The sequence below is a fragment of the Cebus imitator genome, unplaced genomic scaffold (assembly GCF_001604975.1).
Source record: "Cebus imitator isolate Cc_AM_T3 unplaced genomic scaffold, Cebus_imitator-1.0 Scaffold375, whole genome shotgun sequence".
In the NCBI taxonomy this organism is placed as follows: domain Eukaryota; kingdom Metazoa; phylum Chordata; class Mammalia; order Primates; family Cebidae; genus Cebus; species Cebus imitator.
The window spans coordinates 739,548-758,848 of NW_016107690.1; the positions used below are offsets into that span (position 1 = coordinate 739,548).

General features: G+C 60.7%; 3 protein-coding genes across 7 annotated transcripts in view; 1 reads left to right on the top strand and 2 right to left on the bottom strand.

Moving 5' to 3' along the window:
* The window catches only part of MFSD12 (major facilitator superfamily domain containing 12), a 10,535-nt gene extending 3,442 nt beyond the window's left edge, over positions 1–7,093 (top strand). Inside the window, exons 2-10 of one of the 2 annotated variants that reach the window (XM_017507419.2) lie at positions 1,820–2,030; positions 4,124–4,268; positions 4,355–4,537; positions 4,817–4,909; positions 4,999–5,091; positions 5,513–5,683; positions 5,756–5,850; positions 6,407–6,532; positions 6,637–7,093. In XM_017507419.2, coding sequence (XP_017362908.1) covers positions 1,820–2,030; positions 4,124–4,268; positions 4,355–4,537; positions 4,817–4,909; positions 4,999–5,091; positions 5,513–5,683; positions 5,756–5,850; positions 6,407–6,532; positions 6,637–6,733 — 1,214 coding nt within the window. In that variant the 3' untranslated portion in view covers positions 6,734–7,093. Of the gene's footprint in view, positions 1–1,819; positions 2,031–4,123; positions 4,269–4,354; positions 4,538–4,816; positions 4,910–4,998; positions 5,092–5,512; positions 5,684–5,755; positions 5,851–6,401; positions 6,533–6,636 lie in introns of both variants that reach the window. The other variant, XM_017507420.2, reaches the window with a different exon arrangement.
* Positions 3,236–13,306, bottom strand: CUNH19orf71 (chromosome unknown C19orf71 homolog). 3 transcript variants are annotated; one of them, XR_005196701.1, is made up of 5 exons: positions 11,013–13,306; positions 7,758–7,996; positions 7,550–7,675; positions 3,733–3,892; positions 3,236–3,693 (listed from the first exon to the last, which is right to left on the bottom strand). XR_005196701.1 is itself a non-coding variant. In XM_017507430.2 (4 exons), the coding sequence occupies exons 1-4, from the start codon at positions 11,504–11,506 to the stop codon at positions 7,226–7,228; spliced, it is 1,041 nt and encodes a 346-aa protein (XP_017362919.2). In that variant the 5' UTR covers positions 11,507–13,306; the 3' UTR covers positions 7,196–7,225. The 3 variants fall into 3 exon arrangements, 2 of the variants coding, with proteins under 2 accessions (XP_017362919.2, XP_037586914.1); XM_017507430.2 differs by lacking the exons at positions 3,236–3,693; positions 3,733–3,892 and adding an exon at positions 7,196–7,407; XM_037730986.1 differs by lacking the exons at positions 3,236–3,693; positions 3,733–3,892; positions 7,550–7,675 and adding an exon at positions 7,196–7,407.
* A 734-nt stretch (positions 13,307–14,040) lies between these two features.
* FZR1 (fizzy and cell division cycle 20 related 1) overlaps positions 14,041–19,301 on the bottom strand; it is a 29,611-nt gene continuing 24,350 nt past the window's right edge. The window contains exons 8-14 of one of the 2 annotated variants that reach the window (XM_017507424.2): positions 19,100–19,165; positions 18,327–18,429; positions 18,048–18,232; positions 17,502–17,735; positions 16,749–16,853; positions 15,601–15,693; positions 14,041–15,309 (exon numbers count right to left, since the gene is read on the bottom strand). In XM_017507424.2, coding sequence (XP_017362913.1) covers positions 15,268–15,309; positions 15,601–15,693; positions 16,749–16,853; positions 17,502–17,735; positions 18,048–18,232; positions 18,327–18,429; positions 19,100–19,165 — 828 coding nt within the window. In that variant the 3' untranslated portion in view covers positions 14,041–15,267. Of the gene's footprint in view, positions 15,310–15,591; positions 15,694–16,748; positions 16,854–17,501; positions 17,736–18,047; positions 18,233–18,326; positions 18,430–19,099; positions 19,166–19,301 lie in introns of both variants that reach the window. The other variant, XM_017507421.2, reaches the window with a different exon arrangement.

Here is a 19,301-nt window from a genome sequence, read left to right on the forward strand (position 1 = left end):
TCAAGTGATCCTCCCACCTCAACCTCCCTCAGTGCTGGGATTACAGGATGAGCCGCCACTCCTGGCCACCATCCCTGTTGTGTGAAAACTGAGGCCTAGAGGGGGCACAGTCACTTGCCCAAAGTCCCCCGGCCCCAGCAATGGTTAACTCAGACTGGTCAGCAGGAGCAGGGAGTCCAGCCAAGAAGGGACCTTCTCACCAGAGTCCACAGTCCGTTCTCTGCCCCCGGATGACCCCAGGACCCCAGGAATCTGCACAAACCCTCCCAGGCCCGCGTTCCAGGGAAACCGCCAGGAGGGGGTGGTTTTGGTTTCACTTCTCCAATTCCAGCTGTCCGGGGCAGTCCCAGCGTCTGGGGATGAGGTCACTTCTGGAGCCTGCAGGGAGGAAGGAGGTTCAGCCACCAGGCTTGGTACAGGCATCCCTCCAGGTGCTCTAGGCTGGGAGGAGAGCAGTGCAGGGCTGCAGGGCTGCAGGGAAGGGGCCTGGCTCCAGCTCAGTCTAGAGGCCTCAGTTTTCCCATCTGGAAAACAGGAAGACACCCACGCCTCCAGGCTGCGTCAGGTCCACGATTGTTACAGTTCGCTCACTCAGAGGGTACTGAAGTAACAGCAGGGCGCAGTGGTTCACGCCTGTCATCCCAGCACTTTGGGAAGCCAAGGAGGACGTATCACTTGAGGTCAGGAGTTCGAGGCCAGCCTGGCCAAGGTGGTGAAACCCCCATCACTACCAAAAATAGAAAAATGAGCTGGACATGGTAGCAGGTGCCTGCAATCCCAGCTACATGGGAGGCTGAGGCAGGAGGATCGCTTGAACCTGGGAGACGGAGGCTGCAATGAGCCAAGATTGCACCACGGCACTCCAGCCTGAACGCCAGGGCCAGACTCAGTCTCAAAAAAAAAAAAACAAAAAACGGTATTGAAGTACTGAGTTCCGTGTTGGGTCTCCCCAGGCCCCTTGGAGCCTGCTGTCTGCAGAGGAAAGCCAGTGGAGAGACAAAGAATTCCTGGGTGTGCTGAAGTGAGGTAGGGGCAGCAGGGGCCAGGAGAGGAGGTGTTTGAGGAGGTGACATTCCGGTTGAGCTGAGAGGTGAGAAGTAGCCGGTCTTGCCAAGACGTGAGAGCCAGACTGCTCCAGGCAGAGGCACGCCTATGCAAAGGCCCGGGGGCAGTTGGAGGAACAGTGAGGAGGCTGAGTGGCTGGGGCAGAGAGAGGTGGAGAGAAGGCAGGGCAGGGAGGGGAGGGGGCAGGTCGCACAGGGCTCCATGGGCTGCAGGGAGGATCTGACATTTGTTCCAAAGTGTCTTAGGGTTTTTTTTTTGGAGCATGTGAAAGGCTGGGGCTTGGCACAGTGGATCTCGGTTGGGGGCAGGAGCTCCAGGGAGTGGTCACCTTAGGAGCTGACAGAGACGGGGAGCTTAGGGAGGGCAGGGTCCAGCCCAGCCCCACCAGGGCCTCCCACTTCCCGAGGCCCCACAGGAGGCTTGACAGTGCCCGAGGGATAGGAGCCGGAGGAGGCTGTGGATGTAACTGGGGCACCTGTGTGGGGCAGGTTTCCGGGGAACCTCCTGTGCCGCAGTTCTTCTGACTACTAAGCCTGGGTATCTGATCTCAGTTTCCCCTTTTGTGACCAGGGCCATAAGCCTGGGAAACCCTGGCTGCAGCCCCTCGCTTCTGTGTGCCCGTGTGCATGGTGGGGGGGGGGAGCGGATCTCCATCTGTGCCTCGGTTTCCCTCTGTCCTCCCTCAGTGTCCCCACCCCAGGAGCCCTGGCTGGTGCGGGAAGGCCCTGTGACTGACCTCCCCTCCTGTCCACAGGCACTGTCTGTGTCCTGCTGTCCTTCCCCTTCATCTTCAGCCCCTGCCTGGGCTGTGGGGCCGCCACGCCCGAGTGGGCCGCGCTCCTGTACTACGGCCCGTTCATCGTGATCTTCCAGTTTGGCTGGGCCTCCACGCAGATCTCCCACCTCAGCCTCATCCCAGAGCTCGTCACCAACGACCACGAGAAGGTGGAACTCACGGCACTCAGGTGGGAGCCTGGGCACCTGCCCGAGGGCCGGGTGGGGCGGGTCTGGCTTATGAGTCAGCGACACCACAGACGCAGCAGCTGGAGACCACACAGTCTTTTATGTTCAGTTTAAATTTATGCTATTTATTTATTTTTTTGAGATGGAGTCTTGCTCTGTTGCCCAGGCTGGAGTGCAATGGTGTGATCTCGGCTCACCGCAACCTCTGCCTCCTGGGTTCAGACAATTCCCCTGCCTCAGCCTCCCGAGCAGCTGGGATAATGGCACCCAGCATCAGGCCTGGCTGTTTTTTTTCTATTTTTGTAGAGATGGTGTTTCACCTTGTTGGCCAGGCTGGTCTTAAACTCCTGACCTCAAGTGATCCACCTGCCTTGGCCTCCCAAAGTGCTGGGAGTACAGGCGTGAGTCACCACGCCCAGCTACGTTTATTTTTTAAAGAAGGGGGTCTCACTCTGTCGCCCAGGCTGGAGTGCAGTGGCTCGATCTCAGCTCACTGCAGCCTTGACCTCTGGGCTTGAGCAATCCTCCTGCCTCAGCCTCCTGAGTAGCTGGGATCACAGGAGCGTGCCATCATACCCGGCTGGTTTTTAAAGGTTTTGTAGAGATGGGGTCTTGCTATGTTGCTCAGGCTGGGGACTCTTAGGCTCAAGGGCTCCTCCTGCCTTGCCCTCCTGAAGTGCCAGGATTACAGGCACAAGCCAGTGTGCCTGCCCATCACACATTCTCCTCTCACGGTTTCTAGGGGTCAGGATCCAGCGTGGCTGTTGGGGGCCGGAGTTGTGCTTCAGGGTCTGTCTTGAGCCTGCATTCAAGGGGTTGTCCAGGCCTAGGGTCTCATGGAAGGTTGGGGTGGTACCTCCTCCCTGGTTGATGGTGGAATTTGTCATCTTCCACGTGTGGAAGTCACAGTGGCTGGCTGCTGCTTCTGAGGCCAGGAGGGAGAATCTCTGGTTTCAGGAAGCCCTGTCTCCCAAAGGATCCTCTGATTCAACAGGCCCACCCACAAGTCTCCCCTCTTTTTATTTTTATAGTTTTGAGACAGAGTTTTGCTCTGTTGCTCAGGCTGGAGTGCAGTGGTGTGATCTTGGTTCACTGCAACCTCCGCCTCCCAGGTTCAGGCAGTTCCCCTGCCCCACGCTCCTGAGTAGCTGGGATTACAGGCGTGCGCCACCATGCCCGGCTAATTTTTGTATTTTTAGTAGAGACAGGGTTTCACCATGTTGGCCAGGCTGGTCTTGAACTGCTGACCTCAGGTGATCTGCCTTCCTCAGGCTCCTGAACTGCTGGGATTATAGGAGTGAGCCACTGCGCCGCCCCTTGAATCTCAGCTTCTTTAACCCTCCCTAGGGAATGGGAGGTGGGAACTGTTCCTTCCCTCGTATTCCAGAGGAGGACACGGCCCCAAATGGTGCCCAAAGCCAGGGTCCCCACAGTGCCTTCATCAGGAAGGCAGTGTAGGGGGAGCCCACTGTTTGCCCCCCTGCCTCCTCCCCTGGCTTTCAGTTCCCCATTATGGCTGTGAGACAGATGCAGGCACTAACGACAGGGGTTTCCCAATACCCAGGGCCCTGGCCACTTCCTGTGTGCAGGCACTTTGTCAGCTGACCTCCTGCTGTGCTCACGTGGCTTTGAGGGGGGCATGGTTCCTACTTTCAGAAAGGGAGGCTGAGTCATGGTGGGATTCCCAAAGCCCCCAGCTCAGACTCCCCGCCTGTCTAGGCTTCTAGACCAGGGAGCCCTTGCCTTGCAGCCACCCGGCGTCTGGGGAAGAATTATTCCTGAATCCTGGCTTCTGAGTCTCTGGGTTCTCAGACTTTTGGGTTGCAGCCTGGACACTGCTTGGCTGAGTAACTGCACCCTGGTCCTAGGCAGGAAGGGTGGAGCCGCTGGTCACAGCTGTCCTGTGTCAGATAACTTGCGGGCTGGGGAAACTGAGGCCAGCACAGGTATCCTGGAGGCCGCCACCCAGTGTGCCAGTGGCTGGAATCTCCCAGCAGTTGGGGTTCCGCAAGGCGCTGCGACGGCGCGGCCACCTGGGGAAGAAGGGGCCCAGGTTCCCAGGGTCCTGTTGAGTCCCTGCCCGTCTGCCCGCCAGGTATGCGTTCACCGTGGTGGCCAACATCACTGTCTACGGTGCTGCCTGGCTCCTGCTGCACCTGCAGGGCTCGTCGAGGGTGGGGCCCACCCAGGACATCAGCGTCAGTGACCAGCTGGGGGGCCAGGACGTGCCCGTGTTCCGGGTGAGCTGGGGCCTGGGTGTGTTGCCTGAAGTCCTTGGGGCAGGGGCTGGGCCAGCTGCTGCTGACTGCTTCTGCCGCGTCCCCAGAATCTGTCCCTGATGGTGGTGGGTGTTGGTGCCGTGTTCTCACTGCTGTTCCACCTGGGCACCCGGGAGAGGCGCCGGCCGCGTGAGGAGGAGCCAGGCGAGCACAGCCCCCTGTTGGCCCCCGCGGTTGCCCAGCCCCTGCTGCTCTGGAAGCACTGGCTCCGGGAGCCGGCTTTCTACCAGGTGCGTGCCGGGGGTGGCAGGGCCAGCTCAGACCTCTTCTCCCACCCTTTGGGCCATTTGCTGTGCGGGACAGCTGCGTACACACATAGCGCACACATGAGCCCAGGGCAGAACGCTAATGAAGCACTCATCTCTGCTCCTCCAACCCACGGGGCAGTCACTACCCACGGATCAAATGCCAGCTGCAGGGTGCCCACCCGGGCCCCGGTGCCCCCTGCTGGTGGGAGTGGACGAGGGCCCTCCTGACCCCAGCTGGTCCCTCTGTTGGTCTGCCCACAGGCGGGCATGCTGTACATGACCACAAGGCTCATCGTCAACCTGTCTCAGACCTATATGGCCATGTATCTCACCTACTCTCTCAACCTGCCCAAGGTAAGTAGATTGGGACGGGGGCGCTGGGGTGGGACGGCCCCAGCCTGGCAAGCCGTGATGGACACGCCGTGCCTGGCTCTGCCCTGCAGAAGTTCATTGCGACGATTCCCCTTGTGATGTACCTCAGCGGCTTCTTCTCGTCCTTCCTTATGAAGCCCATCAACAAGTGCATCGGGAGGAACGTGAGTGGACGGGGTGCCCTGCAGCCGGGGTTCCCACTTTGTAGAAGCCCCGGATCTGGGAACCAGGAGCCCTGGCCTCTGTGTGTCTCAAGTTCACACTGTCGTGGCGGCAGAGCTCTGGAGCTTTCTGTCCTCCCTGTGCCACTCGTTTGCTTTTGTGTACCTGACCTGCCTTTAGGCGGAATAGCCACGCTATTCCAGCTACCGCCGCGTGGACAGAGCGCACAGCTCCACCTGGCAGTTCTCTTGGGCCTCAGAGCCTGGGATTTCTTGAGGCCAGAGCCGGGGCTCCTTAGTGACCGTCCAGCTCACGCCCCTTGTTTGCAGGGTAAGGGGTGGTGGATTGACGACCTGAGAGGGCAAGCGCCAGGCTCGGGGGCACCCAGCAGCGTGGGCCTGACCCCGGGGCTGTCCCCTGCAGATGACCTACTTCTTGGGCCTCCTGGTGATCCTGGCCTTTGCTGCCTGGGTAGCGCTCTCGGAGGGGCTGGGTGTGGCCGTGTACGCAGCAGCTGTGCTGCTGGGTGCTGGCTGTGCCACCATCCTCGTCACCTCGCTGGCCATGACAGCCGACCTCATTGGTTCCCACACGGTAAGGCTGGTGGCCGGGGTGGGGGCTGGGCGTAGAACTCGGGGTGCATGCTGACCACCCGTGTCCCCCCAGAACAGCGGCGCGTTCGTGTATGGCTCCATGAGCTTCTCCGATAAGGTGGCCAACGGGCTGGCAGTCATGGCCATCCAGAGCCTACATCCCTGTCCGTGAGTGTCGTCCGCCCGCCCGCGTGTTGAGGAAGGGGTTCAGACAAGGATGGGTGGAGACGCAGCCTCCCAGCATTCACGCCTGTAGAGGCCTGGGCAGCCAGGACAGGATGCCAGGGAGGGCTTCCTGGAGGAGGGGATGTGGACCTGACACTTGCAGGAAGTCAAACCGTTCCAGGTCAATGGGGAGGGGCCACACATGGTGTGCACAGGGAAGAGAGGGAGGGGGCAGGTCGCACAGGGCCTGGTGGGCCATGGGGAGGGCTTGGGCTTTGACCCGAGGAGGGTGGGCTGTGGGCAGAGGGACAGGCACTCACAGCTGCCCTCTGGTGGGGGTGAGGGGACTGGGCAGGTAGGTACAGGTGGGCCCCACTGGGCCTGGACCATGTGGAGACAGGGCGAGAAGGGGTGGAGAGAACTGGCCATCCTGTTGGGTGTGGGGAAGGAGGCTGGGGGGGGCTGACCCTCAGCTTCCAGCTTGGACAGGAGGAACCCTTCCAGGTAGGGTGGGGTCATCCCTGTGGTGCCCACTAGGCCCCTGCCTCCCACAGGTCGGAGCTCTGCTGCAGGGCCTGCGTGACCTTCTACCACTGGGTGATGGTGGCTGTGACTGGCGGCGTGGGCGTGGCTGCCGCCCTGTGTCTCTGCAGCCTCCTGCTGTGGCCCATCCGCCTGCGACGCTGTGAGTCCTGTACCACCCCTCCCTCCTCAGATGCTGACCACACCAGGGGCAAGCATGGGGCCCACCCCACCTTCTCTAATGCCATTTCCACCCCTCCCTGGCAGGGGACCCAGAAACCCAGCCCTGAGTGCTGACGCCTCCTGTACCTGTGCAAGGGAAATGTGGGGACCCACGAGGATGCTGCCAGCGTCTAGGGGCTAAGTCCCCCCCACCCCCACTGGCTCCGGGGATGGGAGTCAGGGTGAAGGCGGCGGGAATGAATCCAGAGGTTTGCAAGGATCCCTGGGCTTTTAGGTTGCCCCATTCTCAACTCTAATCCATCTCAGTCCTCTGGAGGACTTGGGGTGCCCCTCTCAGCAGGAAGTAGGAACCCCAGAGGGGTCTGGGGGAACCCTAACCCCAGCACAGTTCACCCCTCACCTCTGGCCTGGGGATGGCTGGAGCCGGCAGGAGCCCCAGCCATGGGGTGGTGGGCTGGGCCTGGACCCCGCCATGGTGGGCAGCGGGACTGCCCGGTGGGCTTGGTGGACTCTGCTGGCAGCAAATAAAGACATGAAGGCAGCCTGGCTTGTGTCTGCCGGGCAGGGGTGGCCCAGGGCAGGGTAGCCTGGGCATCTCGGCTGTGCCCTAGTTGTGGGTAGCCACCGTCTTTTGGGTGCAGAAAGACTGCAGGTGTGTCGTGGAAGCATGTGTTTATCGGGGAGCAGGTGTGGGGCCGGGTGGGAGCCGCTGGCCGGTGGAGGGGCAGTATGGCTCCAGGCCCCACTGCAAGTAGTTCTGGGTGGTGTGCGGTGGCCGCTGGGGCAGGGACAGGAAGGGCACGTAGTCCGATGCCCTCCACAGAGGCTCCACCCCATACCGGTTCCTGTTGACCACTGCAGGTGGGACCGGGGTCACTGCGAGCCTCCCTTCCTCACCCTCGGCCAGCAAGGGGCTCCCGGGCCTCCCTGGGCAATTTCACCCTGGCCTAGGTGGCCTTGTCCCCATGGCCTCCCGGGGAGCTGCCCATGGCCTCACCGTAGTCCTTGCCCCGGATTGGCCTGTCTTTCCACAGCATGCTCCCCCACCGGGTGCTGGGGTCCAGGTACTGGGCGGGGACGATGGGGTCATGCCAGGCAGTCTCCCGCAGGTGCTGGGTGTAGGCTGCAGCGGGATGGGGGCTGGCAATCATTCCTGTCCCCCTGGAGCAGGCCTGGCACCCAGGGTGGGGAGGGTGGGCACTCACCCGAGGGCAGGCTGCATTCGCGGTGTCGGTAGCAGCCGTGCCAGCGGTTGTAGGCCTCACGGAAGGGGCGGTCCAGGGCTGAGGGCAGGTTGTACCAGGCTTCCCGGGAGTCCGAGTTGGTCAAGCCCGTGTACCACAGCTGGCCGGCTGCGTCGTGTCCCATGGGCGTGTACTTCCAGCGTGTGGCCTGCTTGATGGCCGGTGCCCAGCGTGGCCCCTCCAGGGACAGGTAGTCATCGCTGAGGGTGGGCGGTGGGGCAGAGACTGAGCCCGTCTCTACAACGGGCGCTTTCAATGTCTGCCAGGGTGGAGGGTGTAGAGCCCTGGCCCACAGCATGGAGCCACCCTCCCTCCCCACTTGGTGTCTGTCCTTTGGCCCTGGACCCCTCACCCCACAGCGGGTGGCAGAGGAGAGAGGCTGACCCCCTCTCTCCCCACACATCCCACCCCTGGTACCCAGGTCAGCACTAAACTTTTTTTTTTTTTTTGAGATGGAGTGTGGCTGTGTTACCAGGCTGGAGTGCAGCGGCACCATCTCGTCTCACTGCAACCTCTGCCTCCCGGGTTCAGGCGATTCTCCTGCCTCAGCCTCTCAAGTAGCTGGGACTACAGGTACCTGCCACCATGCCCAGCTAATGTTTGTATTTTTAGTAGAGACGGGGTCTCACCATGTTGGCCTGGTCTCCATCTTTTGACCTCGTGAGCCGCCGCCTCGGCCTCCCAAAGTACTGGGATTACAGGCGTGAGCAACTGCACTCGGCCAGCACTAAACCCTTCTGTTCTGAGCTTTTCTTGCCTGGAGAAGATATACCAGGGAGGGAAAAGGTCAAGGGCCCTGGCCACTCCTGGGTTCCTACAGTCTTTGTCCAGCCTCCAAGATCCACAAGTCCCTTCCTCTGGGAAGCCCCCCTGGCCTGGAGGTGCACCAGGAAGAAGTGGAGCCATGGCCTTGGGAGGACTAGGGGACCTGCTTGGCCAGGCATGTGGCTTACACCTGTAAACCCAGCACTTTGGGAGGCTGAGGCGAATGAATCACTTGAGGTCAGGAGTTTGAGACCAGCCTGGCCAACATGGTGAAACCCCATCTCTACTAAAAATACAAAAATTAGCTGGCCGTGGTGGCATGTGCCTGTAATCCCAGCTACTCAGGAGGCTGAGGCAGGAGAATTGCCTGAACCTGGGAGGCAGAGGTTGCAGTGAGCTGAGATCGCACCATTGCACTCCAGCCTGGGTAACAAGAGCGAAACTCCGTCTCAAAAAAAAAAGACAAGAGACTTAAAGATGTTTCATGCTGTGACTTTGCTTTTGGGAATATGTCCCAAGGAAGTCACCCCAAAGAGTAAGGTGGTTGGCCCCGTGTAGTCCCAGCAGGAATAGAAACACTTTCATCTGTGCCTTGTGTGGGAGCACGGTCCCGGCTCTCCACTTTGGGAGGCCAAGGTGAGTGGATCACCTGAGGTCAGGAGTTCAAGACCAGCCTGGCCACCATGGTGCAACCCTGTCTCTACTAAAAATAAAAAGGTTAGATGGGCGTGGTGGCAGGTGCCTGTGGTCCCTGCTACTTGGGAGGCTGAGGTAGGAGAAGTGCTTGAACCCGGGAGGTGGAGGTGGAGGTTGTAGTGAGCCGAGATCTCGCCATTGCGCCCAGTCTGGGCAACAGAAAGGGAGTCCATCTCAAAAAAAACATGCAATTAAAACAAAATAATCAGTGAGAAGTGAGCCCCTCTCCCCGCTGTTGGCCCCATACCCACCTGCCACTTACTACTTCCTGGTGTCTCCTTCCAGGGGCAGGTGGCAAGTGCCCCCTCCACCTTGTTACTCCACACTGACAGTAGCCCGGGTCACTGCATCTCCATTTTTTTTTTTTTTTTTTTTAGTAGAAATAGTGTCTCACTCTGTTGCCCAGGCTGGAGTGCAGTGGCACAATTTCAGCTCAATGCAGGCGTGACCTCCTGGGCTCAAGCAATCCACCCACCTCAGCCTCGCAAGTAGCTGAGATTACAAGCATGTGCCACCATGATCAACTAATTTTGTATTTTTAGTAGAGGCGGGGTTTCACCATGTTGGTCAGGTTGGTCTCCAACTCCTGACCTCAGTGATAATGCTGCCTCGGCCTCCCACAGTGCTGGGATCACAGGCATGAGCCTCCATGCCTGGCCCTCTGGCTGATTTTTAAATTTTTTGTACAGATGGGTCTCACGGCTGGGTGTGGTGTCTTATGCCTGTAATCCCAGCACTTTAGGAGGCTGACGTGAGTGGATCACCTGAGGTCAGGAGTTCAAGACCAGCCTGGCTAACGTGGTGAAACCCCATCTCTGCTAAAAATATAAAAATCAGCTGGGCATGGTGGGAGGTACCTGTGGTCCCAGCTACTCGGGAAGCCAGGAGAATCCTTGAACCCGGGAGGCGGAGGCTGCAGTCAGCCAAGATTACGCCTTTGCACTCCAGCTCAGGAAACAAGAACAAAACTCTGTCTTTTAAAAAAAAATAAGAAATGGGATCTCACTGTGTTGCCCAGGCTGGTCTTGAACTCCTGGGCTCAAGTGAACCTCCCAAAGTGCTGGGGTTACAGCTGTGGGCCACCATGCCCAGCCACCATCTTGGTTTGTTTTGATTTCTTCCCTTGGAAATGCAGCAAAGGGCTTTCCGTCTTCTTTCCCATAGCTGCACAGTATTCCATAATCATTTAAACAACTGCTAACAGACTGTATTGGGGTGACTGTTGTACCCTCCAAATCACATCTGCCCAGAGCTCCAGGACACGGCCTTGTTTGGAAACGGTTTTAGTAGCTGCAGCTAAGATGAGGTACCCGTGTTAAGGTGGGCCTGAATCCAGTGCCTGGTGCCCTTCTAAGGAGAGGAAAACGTGGACGCACACAAGAAGGCCAGGTGAAGACAGAAGCAGGGACCGGGGGCCAGGAGTGCCTGGTGCTGCGAGGGGCGCAGGGCAGACCTCAGCCACAGGAGGACCCAGCCCTGCGCACGCCTGATTTCAGAAGGCGTCTTTGTGGTGAAAACTCCCAGTGCGTTTGCGGCCTTGGAAACGGCCACAGACACTTTTGCTCTCGGCCTGTCTCCAAGTCTGTGGCTGCCACAGTGAGTGACGTCAGGCTGGAGGGGCCATCACACACATGAGCCTTTTAGGAATACTGAGTGACACATGCAAGACCCCAGAGTGACACCTGACACCCGAGTGACACCGTACACCCTGGGAGGGAGGGTCCCTTAGCATCTGGCTAGCTGGGGGGGACTCACCTGTAGAGAGGTGCTGGGAAGCTGGTCTCGAGGGTCCCCGTGGGGACATAGGGCCCGGCAGCCTCTCGCCTCAGGGTCTGCATGTCTGCCTGTCTTCCTGAGTCCCCAGGGCTCCTGCCAGGAAGGCCTCTGAGGCCACCGCTGACAGCATAAAGGCCGCCCAGTGTCCCGGCAACCGCGCTGACCACTCCTTCCTCCCAACTGCAGGGTGAGGCAGCCCCAAGGAAGGGGAGGCTGGAAAGTTGTTGGCAATATCTGACAGAGCGTGACGCAGTGTGGGCAGGCCAGGCCAGGACCAGTGCCAGGTGAGGTCTGTGGCCATAAGCCCCCAGCTCTGCGCCTCCAGTTCCACGCGACCCCCCCACCCGCCGGGGGCCTAGCCTCCCCATCACCACACCCCCTTGAGGGGCTTCTGTCTCCTCGTGCACCTCCCATCCAGGAGGCAACGCCCGCGCAGGTACCTGATGCCCCAACCCCTCCTCAGCCACTCGCATGCAGTTCCTTTGGAAAATACACTCAGGATGAGACCGGTACGCGGTGCCTCACGCAGCACGATTCACGACAGCCCAAGGCAGAGACCATGCAAACACCCACTGAGGGTGAGGGGATCAGCAACGCACGGCCACCCACACACCAGAACGAGTCTCAGCCACAAGGAGGAGTGAGGCTCTGACCCGGGCCACAGCACGGATGCACCTTGAGGACGTCATGCTCAGCGAGCCCTCAGAAGGGCACACCGTGATCCCATTTATAAGAAATGTCTAGGACAGGCTGAACCACAGCAGCACGGAGAGGATTCATGGGTGCCGGGACTGGGGAGGGGGACCCAGGGGTGCCTAGGTGATGTGATAGGGACGGGGCTGCCTTTTGGGTGATGAGAATGTTCTGGAATCAGAGGCGATGGCTGCACAGCCACAGAACTGCTTACTGTAAGATGGTGGATTTTGTGTATATTTTACCACAATAAAAAAAATCATACAACAAAAACCAGGAAACATCCAGAACCCTCCTGCCCTGCCCCTCCTCAGCCAGAGGGCCCCGTCTTGGGTCGAATCCGGCCTGGGTGGGGGCAGAGCCTGCACCCTGGTATCGGCTTCCTCTGCCCCTGCGTCAGGTCCCCACAGAGCCGACCCTGCCTTTCCCAGGGCACACACCCAGGGTCCCCAACTCACTTGGGGTGAGCGCCCAAGTCTTCCCTGAGGCCCACCAGACACTGCCTGCCCTGCCCTCCTCACTTTGCCCCTCACACACACCGGGCGCCATCCTGCCCTGGGGCATTTACATAGCTGCGCCCTCTGCCTGGCAACCAGGCATCCCTGCCTCTTCCACCCCTGGCTGAAATGCTAGGCTTGTGGTGAGCCCCTGATCCAAGGCCATCCTTTCCCGGGGCCCTCCCTGTCCTCGTGGCACTGCCGCCCTGTGTCCTCATGAGCTGCTGTCTCCGGGCTGCCCACCATGCCCTCTCCACACAGGTGTTCCCTCATCTCCAGTGCCCAGGATGGTACCTGCCTCCTCTCAGGCACCATGCAAAAGCAAGCCTCAAAACCACCTGGGGACTCCCTGCAGCCCCTGGCCCCCAGGCCGCCTGCCTCCCCCAGCCTCCTCCCAGCCCCAGCAAGGTGCCAGCAACCCCTGGGCCAGGTTCCTGCCTCCTGCATCTGTCTCACTGCAGGACCTGCGGCCCCTGATTTTTTCTTCTCAATTTTCTTTCCCTCTCAACACAACAGCTACGTTCCAGGATCAATGGAAAAGCTGCAGCCCACCCCATGGGGACCTTGGTCAGCCTCTCCCTCCATCCAGGCATCTCCCAGCCACTGCCAGGGTTGGCCCTGGCAGTGATGGCCCCACTGGCCTTGCTCTGCCTGTCATATGGACATGGCAGCAGAGACACCTGCCCCAGCACTGCTGTGTGACCCACGTGCTCCCCAGGCCTGACATCTGCTCCCCTGGGGACCCTCCAGTCCCTCTCGGCTGTCCTGGCCTGTGGGGAACCAAAGCCCCCATTCTACACAAGCCCTGCCCCATCACCGTGGGCCCCTCCCACCACCAAAGCCTTCACGCCCCACTTGATCTGTCCCTCCTGGCCCTCATCTGCCAGCCCTGGGGTGACCTCAGCCCAGCAGTGCCTCCAGCCTCCCTCCCTGGTGTCAACCGATGGAGTCAGGCGAGCACCTCCTCCCCAGAACAGGGCCATCCGGCTAGGGTGCAGGGACCCGCTGGGGTCCAGTCCTTGGTGCCACAGGACTGTGGCCGGTGCCCTGGTGTATGGGCCCAGAAGCGGTTTCTTGTGGGATTCGGGGGCTGAGTCCCCCATCTGAAATGCCGGCCTGGGAAGCCCGTCAGAAGCTGCTTCTGCAGCTCCAGGGCCAGACAGGGGCTCCAGGGCAGGACCGTGTGACCCTGCCCTAGCCGGGGACCCTCAGCCAGCCAGCCCCAGCCACGGGTGAATCCACGTGTTTAATGACAGCATCACTGCATGACATGAGAAACAAGGCCTTCCTGTCCTGGGGGCTCCTCCACCCCCAGCATGGACAGAACCAGCCCCCAACACAAATCGCGCGTCCTCCCACCTGGACCTGTGGCGGTTCCCAGTCCCAGGAGGGGCCGCCAGAGTCCCAAGTGGGTTGTGCACTGAGCTGGCAGGGGCCTGGAGCCCACGGCGATAAGGCTGATCTTTGGCAACTGCATGGGCAACTGTGGGCAGGGTGTGCATGGGCAAAGGCAGGGTTTGTTTTCTTATTAAAAAAAACAGGTGAAACACTAAGACCCTGACCACTCAAAATCCACACTGCGACGCGCACCAGCCCCCACCTTGCAGGAGGGCCTAGAGGGGTCCGCGACCTGCCCAGAGAAAGGTGGAGAGCGCCTCTCCAGCGAATGTGGAAGATCGGCCCACTTGAAATGACGGGGCTTTAAAACTGGGACCCGACCCCCGAGGAGCAGTGGGCGGGTCCAGGCTCCCTGCCCCTCCTCATCCAGCCTCAAACATTTCCAGGACCAGTCAACAAAAACACAAAACAAATCCAAAGAAAAGTCACAAATACATATGTACACATGCACACCAGCCCCGCTGGGGACGCCAGGCTGTCAGGACACGAGGGGTGCAGGTTCCCAAGTGCAGCAGGGTGGCAGATGGGACCCTCCAACCCCAGCCCGCCCCACCCTCTCCATGTCCCTACCTATGAAATGGGAAGGCGGGGCAGAGGGACGGGCGGGGGCTGTGCTCAGCTTAGGCTCCACTACCTGGCCTTGCCTCCCTCTTGGCCTGCCTCGTGGTCTGGGAGCACGAGAAGCTTCTGGAAGGACAAAGGGCATCCACCTCCTGGGCCCCTCGGGCCTCCCTGGCTTCCCTACGGCTACCAGCGCCAACGGACAGGATAGGCCAAGACACAGGCGGCAGCTGCACTACTGCTGGCCTCCACAGGACCCAGCCACCCAGCAGGCTCAGGGACGCGAGTCTCACGCCGCAGGCAAGGGGGATGCTGGACACCGTGAGGGCACGAGTTGGCGAACGCACAAGGACACAGCACCTGTCACACTCTCTAGCCTGCGCGGTGAGCAGGCCCGGCATCAGTTCTCCCAGGGTGACGAGTCCAGAGCAGATGTCCTCCTCTGGTGTGAGGGTAATGCTCAGCTGGGATGCACAGGCCCGTCCGAAGCCCACCGCCTGCCAGGCAATAGCCATGACACAGATGCTTCCAAGAAAGATCACTGTTTGGAGAAGTGACAGCAGAGGTGGCTGCAAGGTGAAATCCAGGCGGGAAGTGTCTCCTGCATCCACAGGCCTTCAGGTCTTGGTCTGGCCTTGGGTTCAACACAGAGGGACTACAGCTGTGAACCGGCAGCCGGGGCATCTGGTCTGTTCCCTGAAGATGTGGGCAGTTCCAGGAAGAGCATGCGGCCTTGGCGGGCAGGTGCCCAATAGACAGAAGCAGTGAGGGTCCCAGGGGGCATCCGTTGCTCTGAGCACAGACAGTCCGAGCTGGGGCCGTCCAATGTGGTTCTTGCCCTCTGAGAAGTGGGACGGAGCCCCCAATGCTGAGGGTCCCCGAGCACGTGCCCACCCCAGATACTGGTGGACATGGTTCACAATCAGGCGTTTAATGAGACTCCAGGATCCTCCAGGCCCAGCTCCCCGCCCGCCCGGCCGCCTTCCTTGGGGGACAAGCGCTGGAAGGGCAGGGTCCATGCAAGCTGAAGAGCTGGGGTCCTCTGGCCCCAGATGGCTGGTGTGGTGCGGTCCTGCTCGGCGGGTTTACCGGATCCTGGTGAAGAGGTTGAGCACAGACACAGATTCCTGCAGACACATGGGGTGGGGGACGCTAAGCCACAGCCCCGGGAAAAGCTGCCTGGAGGGAAACTGAGGCTGTGGGGCTTGGTGGTGAGGGTCTGAGAAGTGCTGGTCCAGCCTCGGCCTGCTGCACTACCCCCGACACATGACCTAGAGTGCGAGGTGAGGGGAGCTCGGAGGTGGGGGAACCCAGGGGAGGGTATGCCCGAGGACACAGTGGGGACAGGGACGGCCGTGGGACAGGCTGGGGCTGGGGCGGGGGTGGGGGCGAGTGGCGCTGATACCGACCCACTTTACCTTTGTCGAACGGGTTTTGCTAAAGACGTTCCAGAACCTCAGGGTCTCATCTCCAGCACCAGTGACGATGGCCTCCCCGTCAGGGGACATTGCCTGTGGACAGGAGGGAAGCACCCCATGTCTCTGGGTCTCTGAGATGCCTCTGGGACAGTGCTGGGGGACTGAAGGAGGGGGAGCAAGGTGTGGGGTGGCTGGGCCACCCAACCCAGGTTGCATGGGCAGAGCTCAGACTCGGGCCAGGAAGGAGGGGCAGGCCAGGGTCACCATGGGCAGAAACCAAGGTTGGAGTTTTTTGTTTTTTTTTTTTTCATCCCGGGATCTGGCTCTGTCACTCAGGCTGAAGTGTGCAGTGGGGCGATCCTGGCTCACTGTGGCCTTGATCTCCTGGGCTCAGGTGATCCTCCCACCACAGCCTCCTGAATAGCTGCGACTACGGGTGCACACCACCACACCTGGCTCATGTAAAAGAACGTTTTGCAGAGATGGGTTCTTGCTATGTTGCCCAGGCTGCTCTTGAACTCCTGGGCTCAAGCCATCCTCCCACCTTGGTTTCCTGAAGTGCAGGGAATACAAGTGTGAGCCACTGCACCTGGCCAAGATTGGAGCATTTTTGCTAAAACATCAAGAACACCCCCTTGCAAGGGGGGAGAGTCAACTCTGCACAAATGAAGAAGGGTACAGTCAGATGTGCGGATGAAAGCAGAGAACACGTTCTCAGTGAAGAAACAAAACCTTGACGAGTAAGGGCACAAGGGGACAAGAAGGCCTCCTGGCCCCCTTCCAGCCACGTGCACACGGTTGCTGTGCAGGAGGTCCACAGGTTCATCTGACTGGTCAGCTGTGAGTCATCTCTGGCTTTCCTCTTCACCCCTCTTTTTGGGGAAAATAAACACATGAAGAGGCTGAGGTCCTCCAGGAGGACAGGGCCCACACCTGCAGGGCTGGGAGCTGGTAAAGCCCACGCCAACGCTGGCAATTCAACCAGCACTGGATGCCCCGACGGCCAGCCCCGCTGCTGCATCCCGTGGGGTTTTAGATCTGCACACTGTCCTCCCTAGGAACACAGGACGGGGGGCGCTCTGGAGCAGCCATGGCTGGCACTTTTTCCAGAATCCCCGGGCACCTTGAAGCGCCCGGTATGCACTCACCAAGTACAGCACGCGGTAGGAGTGCCCAGTCAGCTTGGCCACCTGGGTCAGGGAGGGGTACTTCCAGACGAGGATCTGGTTCTGCGAGTAGCCGTGCGTGCTCACCTGCAGGTGGGAGAGGGCACTGTGGTCAGTGGCGGGGAACGAGGCTGGGTGTGATGCCTGCCGCCCCACACACACCCAACCCGAGTCCACAGGAGAGCTCGGAGCTGCCAGCCAGCCGGGGAGGAGCAGGGGATGCGGGCTGTGGCTCCACCTCCGGCTCCGTCTGGGAGGTGTGGAGGCCACAGCTCGGCGCCCCCAACCCACTTCAAAAGGCTGGAGCCCAAAAACGACCCACAGAGGGCCCACGGCCCCTCTGCCCCACCTGCAAGTCATCCCTGCATCTGTGCTGGGGACACACAGCCCAGAGCGGCTGGGGCAGGACAGCGTGTCAGCAGAGCCCACTTCGTCCTGGGCCGCCTCTCCGAGCAGAGGCAACCATCGGAGCTCCCCAGCTCCTCACAGAGCCACCAGGTGTGGCTGCAAAGGGGGCCCAGAAGCCTGAGTGTTGCCCCAGGTGAGGTCCTGATGGGGCCCAGGGGCCCTGCCCCACCCCACAGAGATCCCTGCCTCCCCACCCCGCCTCCTTCGCCCATCTCCCTTCAGAGCAACTCTGACCCATTTCCCCACCGGCTGCTGTCAGATGGCAAGGGACCGGCGGGACGCACATCCCGAGGCCTGGTGGAAGGCGGCCGGGCTGCCCATGCTCACCAGCTCATTGGCGTGCTTGGACCAGGCCAGATTGCACACTTGGGAGCCCGTGTCGATACACTGCAGCGGCTGCCCCGTCAGCGTGTTCCAGAAGCGGATGCAGCGGTCGGCCGTGCCGCCCCCCGAAGCCAGCAGGCCGTGCTGGTGCGGGGACCAGGCGATGGCCTTCACGGCTGCCAGGTGCTCTGTGTACTGCTGCACAGGACTCAGGCTCGAGTGATTCCAGACCAGCAGCTACGGGACAGGGGCTGTGAGGCCGGGGCTGTCCCAGCCCTGTGGTCCCATACGCTGGTCCCCACAGGAGTGAAGACCTGCCCTGGTACCCTACCCCACGCCCTTCCTGCTGCTCCCTCAAGGACTCCTGGGGACACATGCTCGTCACCGTGTGCTACAGAGCGGGACTGGCTGAGCAGGAGGGACAAACCCGAGGCCCTGCCGACGGCTGTGGAGTGGGCTCCACGCCTGTCCCCAGCCCAGGCTCCGCCATCACTGCCAGCGTGAGGGCTGCAGCTTCTGGGAGGGAAGCCAGGCTCTGGGCACGCATACCTTGTTGTCGTTGCCCCCCGAGGCGAGAAGCTGGTGGTCCGTGGACCACTTGAGCCCGCACACCTCCTGGCGGTGGCCCTGCAGCCGCCGCTCTGACTGCAGCGGGGGGGTGCGGATGTCCCTCTGCAGGATCATGCGGTCCCGGCTACCAGATGACAGCTGGTCAGCGTTCCAGGCCAGCGCCCCTGGAGGCCAGGCGGAAGCAGGGGTGAGCCTCTCCTGGCCTCAGGGAGCTGGGGCTTTGGGGAGCTAACCCACCACAGGACCCAGGCTCCTCACCAACGCGTGCCGTGTGGCCCTCCAACATGGACAGCTTCTTCCCTGCGGCTGCGTCCCAAATCTGCACAAAGCCCTTGTGTGTGCCCACCGCCACAAGGTTCCCCTAGGACAGAAGGCACGGCCAGAGCACCAGGGTCAGGTCTGGCCCAAGGACTCTGCCCAGCCTGGACCTGGTCAGCCTGGGCTCTGCTCACCAGGGCTCTGGATGGCTTCCCTAAAAACCCCTGAATGCACGTCCCTTTGATGAAGCTTACACCCTGTCAGCACATTCCGGGGTGGCGGGCATGCCCCGGACACTGTGCCAGGGTTTGACAGAGTCCAGCCAACAGACTCAGGGTGCGTGACCCTCCACCACTAGGACGAGCCCTGGGCAGCTCTGGGTGGAGTAGAGACCCTCCCCGTGACACGCTTCAAAGTCGCTGCTGGGATGTTTTCATCATAATCTGAAACAGAACTATAGCCCACTTGACGCTGAGTAGAAACTGCAGCTCCAGGGGAGCAAGTCCCAGACTGGACACACCCCACGGCAGGACTGGGGTGTTGTTTCCCCACTGGTCCTGCCATCCTTTCTCGGGGGCTGCCGGGTCCCTACTTGCTCTTGTTACTCCTTCTACCAACACCACACCAAGGCCAGGGACGATGGGGAACACAGAACTATGCTTGGACACCAAAGACTTCAGGGTCCACACTGGCCCCTCTGGGTCTGCAAGATACCAACACTGTCAAGGGCCCCAACAGACTTCCCAGGTCGGGGACAAGCCCTCTACACTCACCCGTTCAGACCAGCCCACGGAGGTCACTGAGTCCCCTTCCACCGAGAGGTCACAGAGCCGCGTCACCTGAAGGTAGAGGTCAATGTGTCTATGTGAGCTTTGCCACTGGTCATGAAGCACCAGTCAATCAACGCGACCATCACCCCTCCACTCTCATCCATCCACTCAAAGAGGCACTGTCCCACCCACTTGCCCCCCCCCC

What these genes read in the sequence shown, in the direction of transcription:
- CUNH19orf71 (XM_017507430.2), bottom strand. Translation starts at nt 11,506, where the DNA reads ATGCGAGTGGCTGAGGAGGGGTTGGGGCATCAGGTACCTGCGCGGGCG. An exon ending in TTCCCAGCACCTCTCTACAG is followed by an intron (nt 7,997 to 11,012) that starts GTGAGTCCCCCC and finishes GCCCACCCTCAG; the next exon opens with CGATGACTACCTGTCCCTGG. An exon ending in CGAATGCAGCCTGCCCTCGG is followed by an intron (nt 7,676 to 7,757) that starts GTGAGTGCCCAC and finishes ATCCCGCTGCAG; the next exon opens with CCTACACCCAGCACCTGCGG.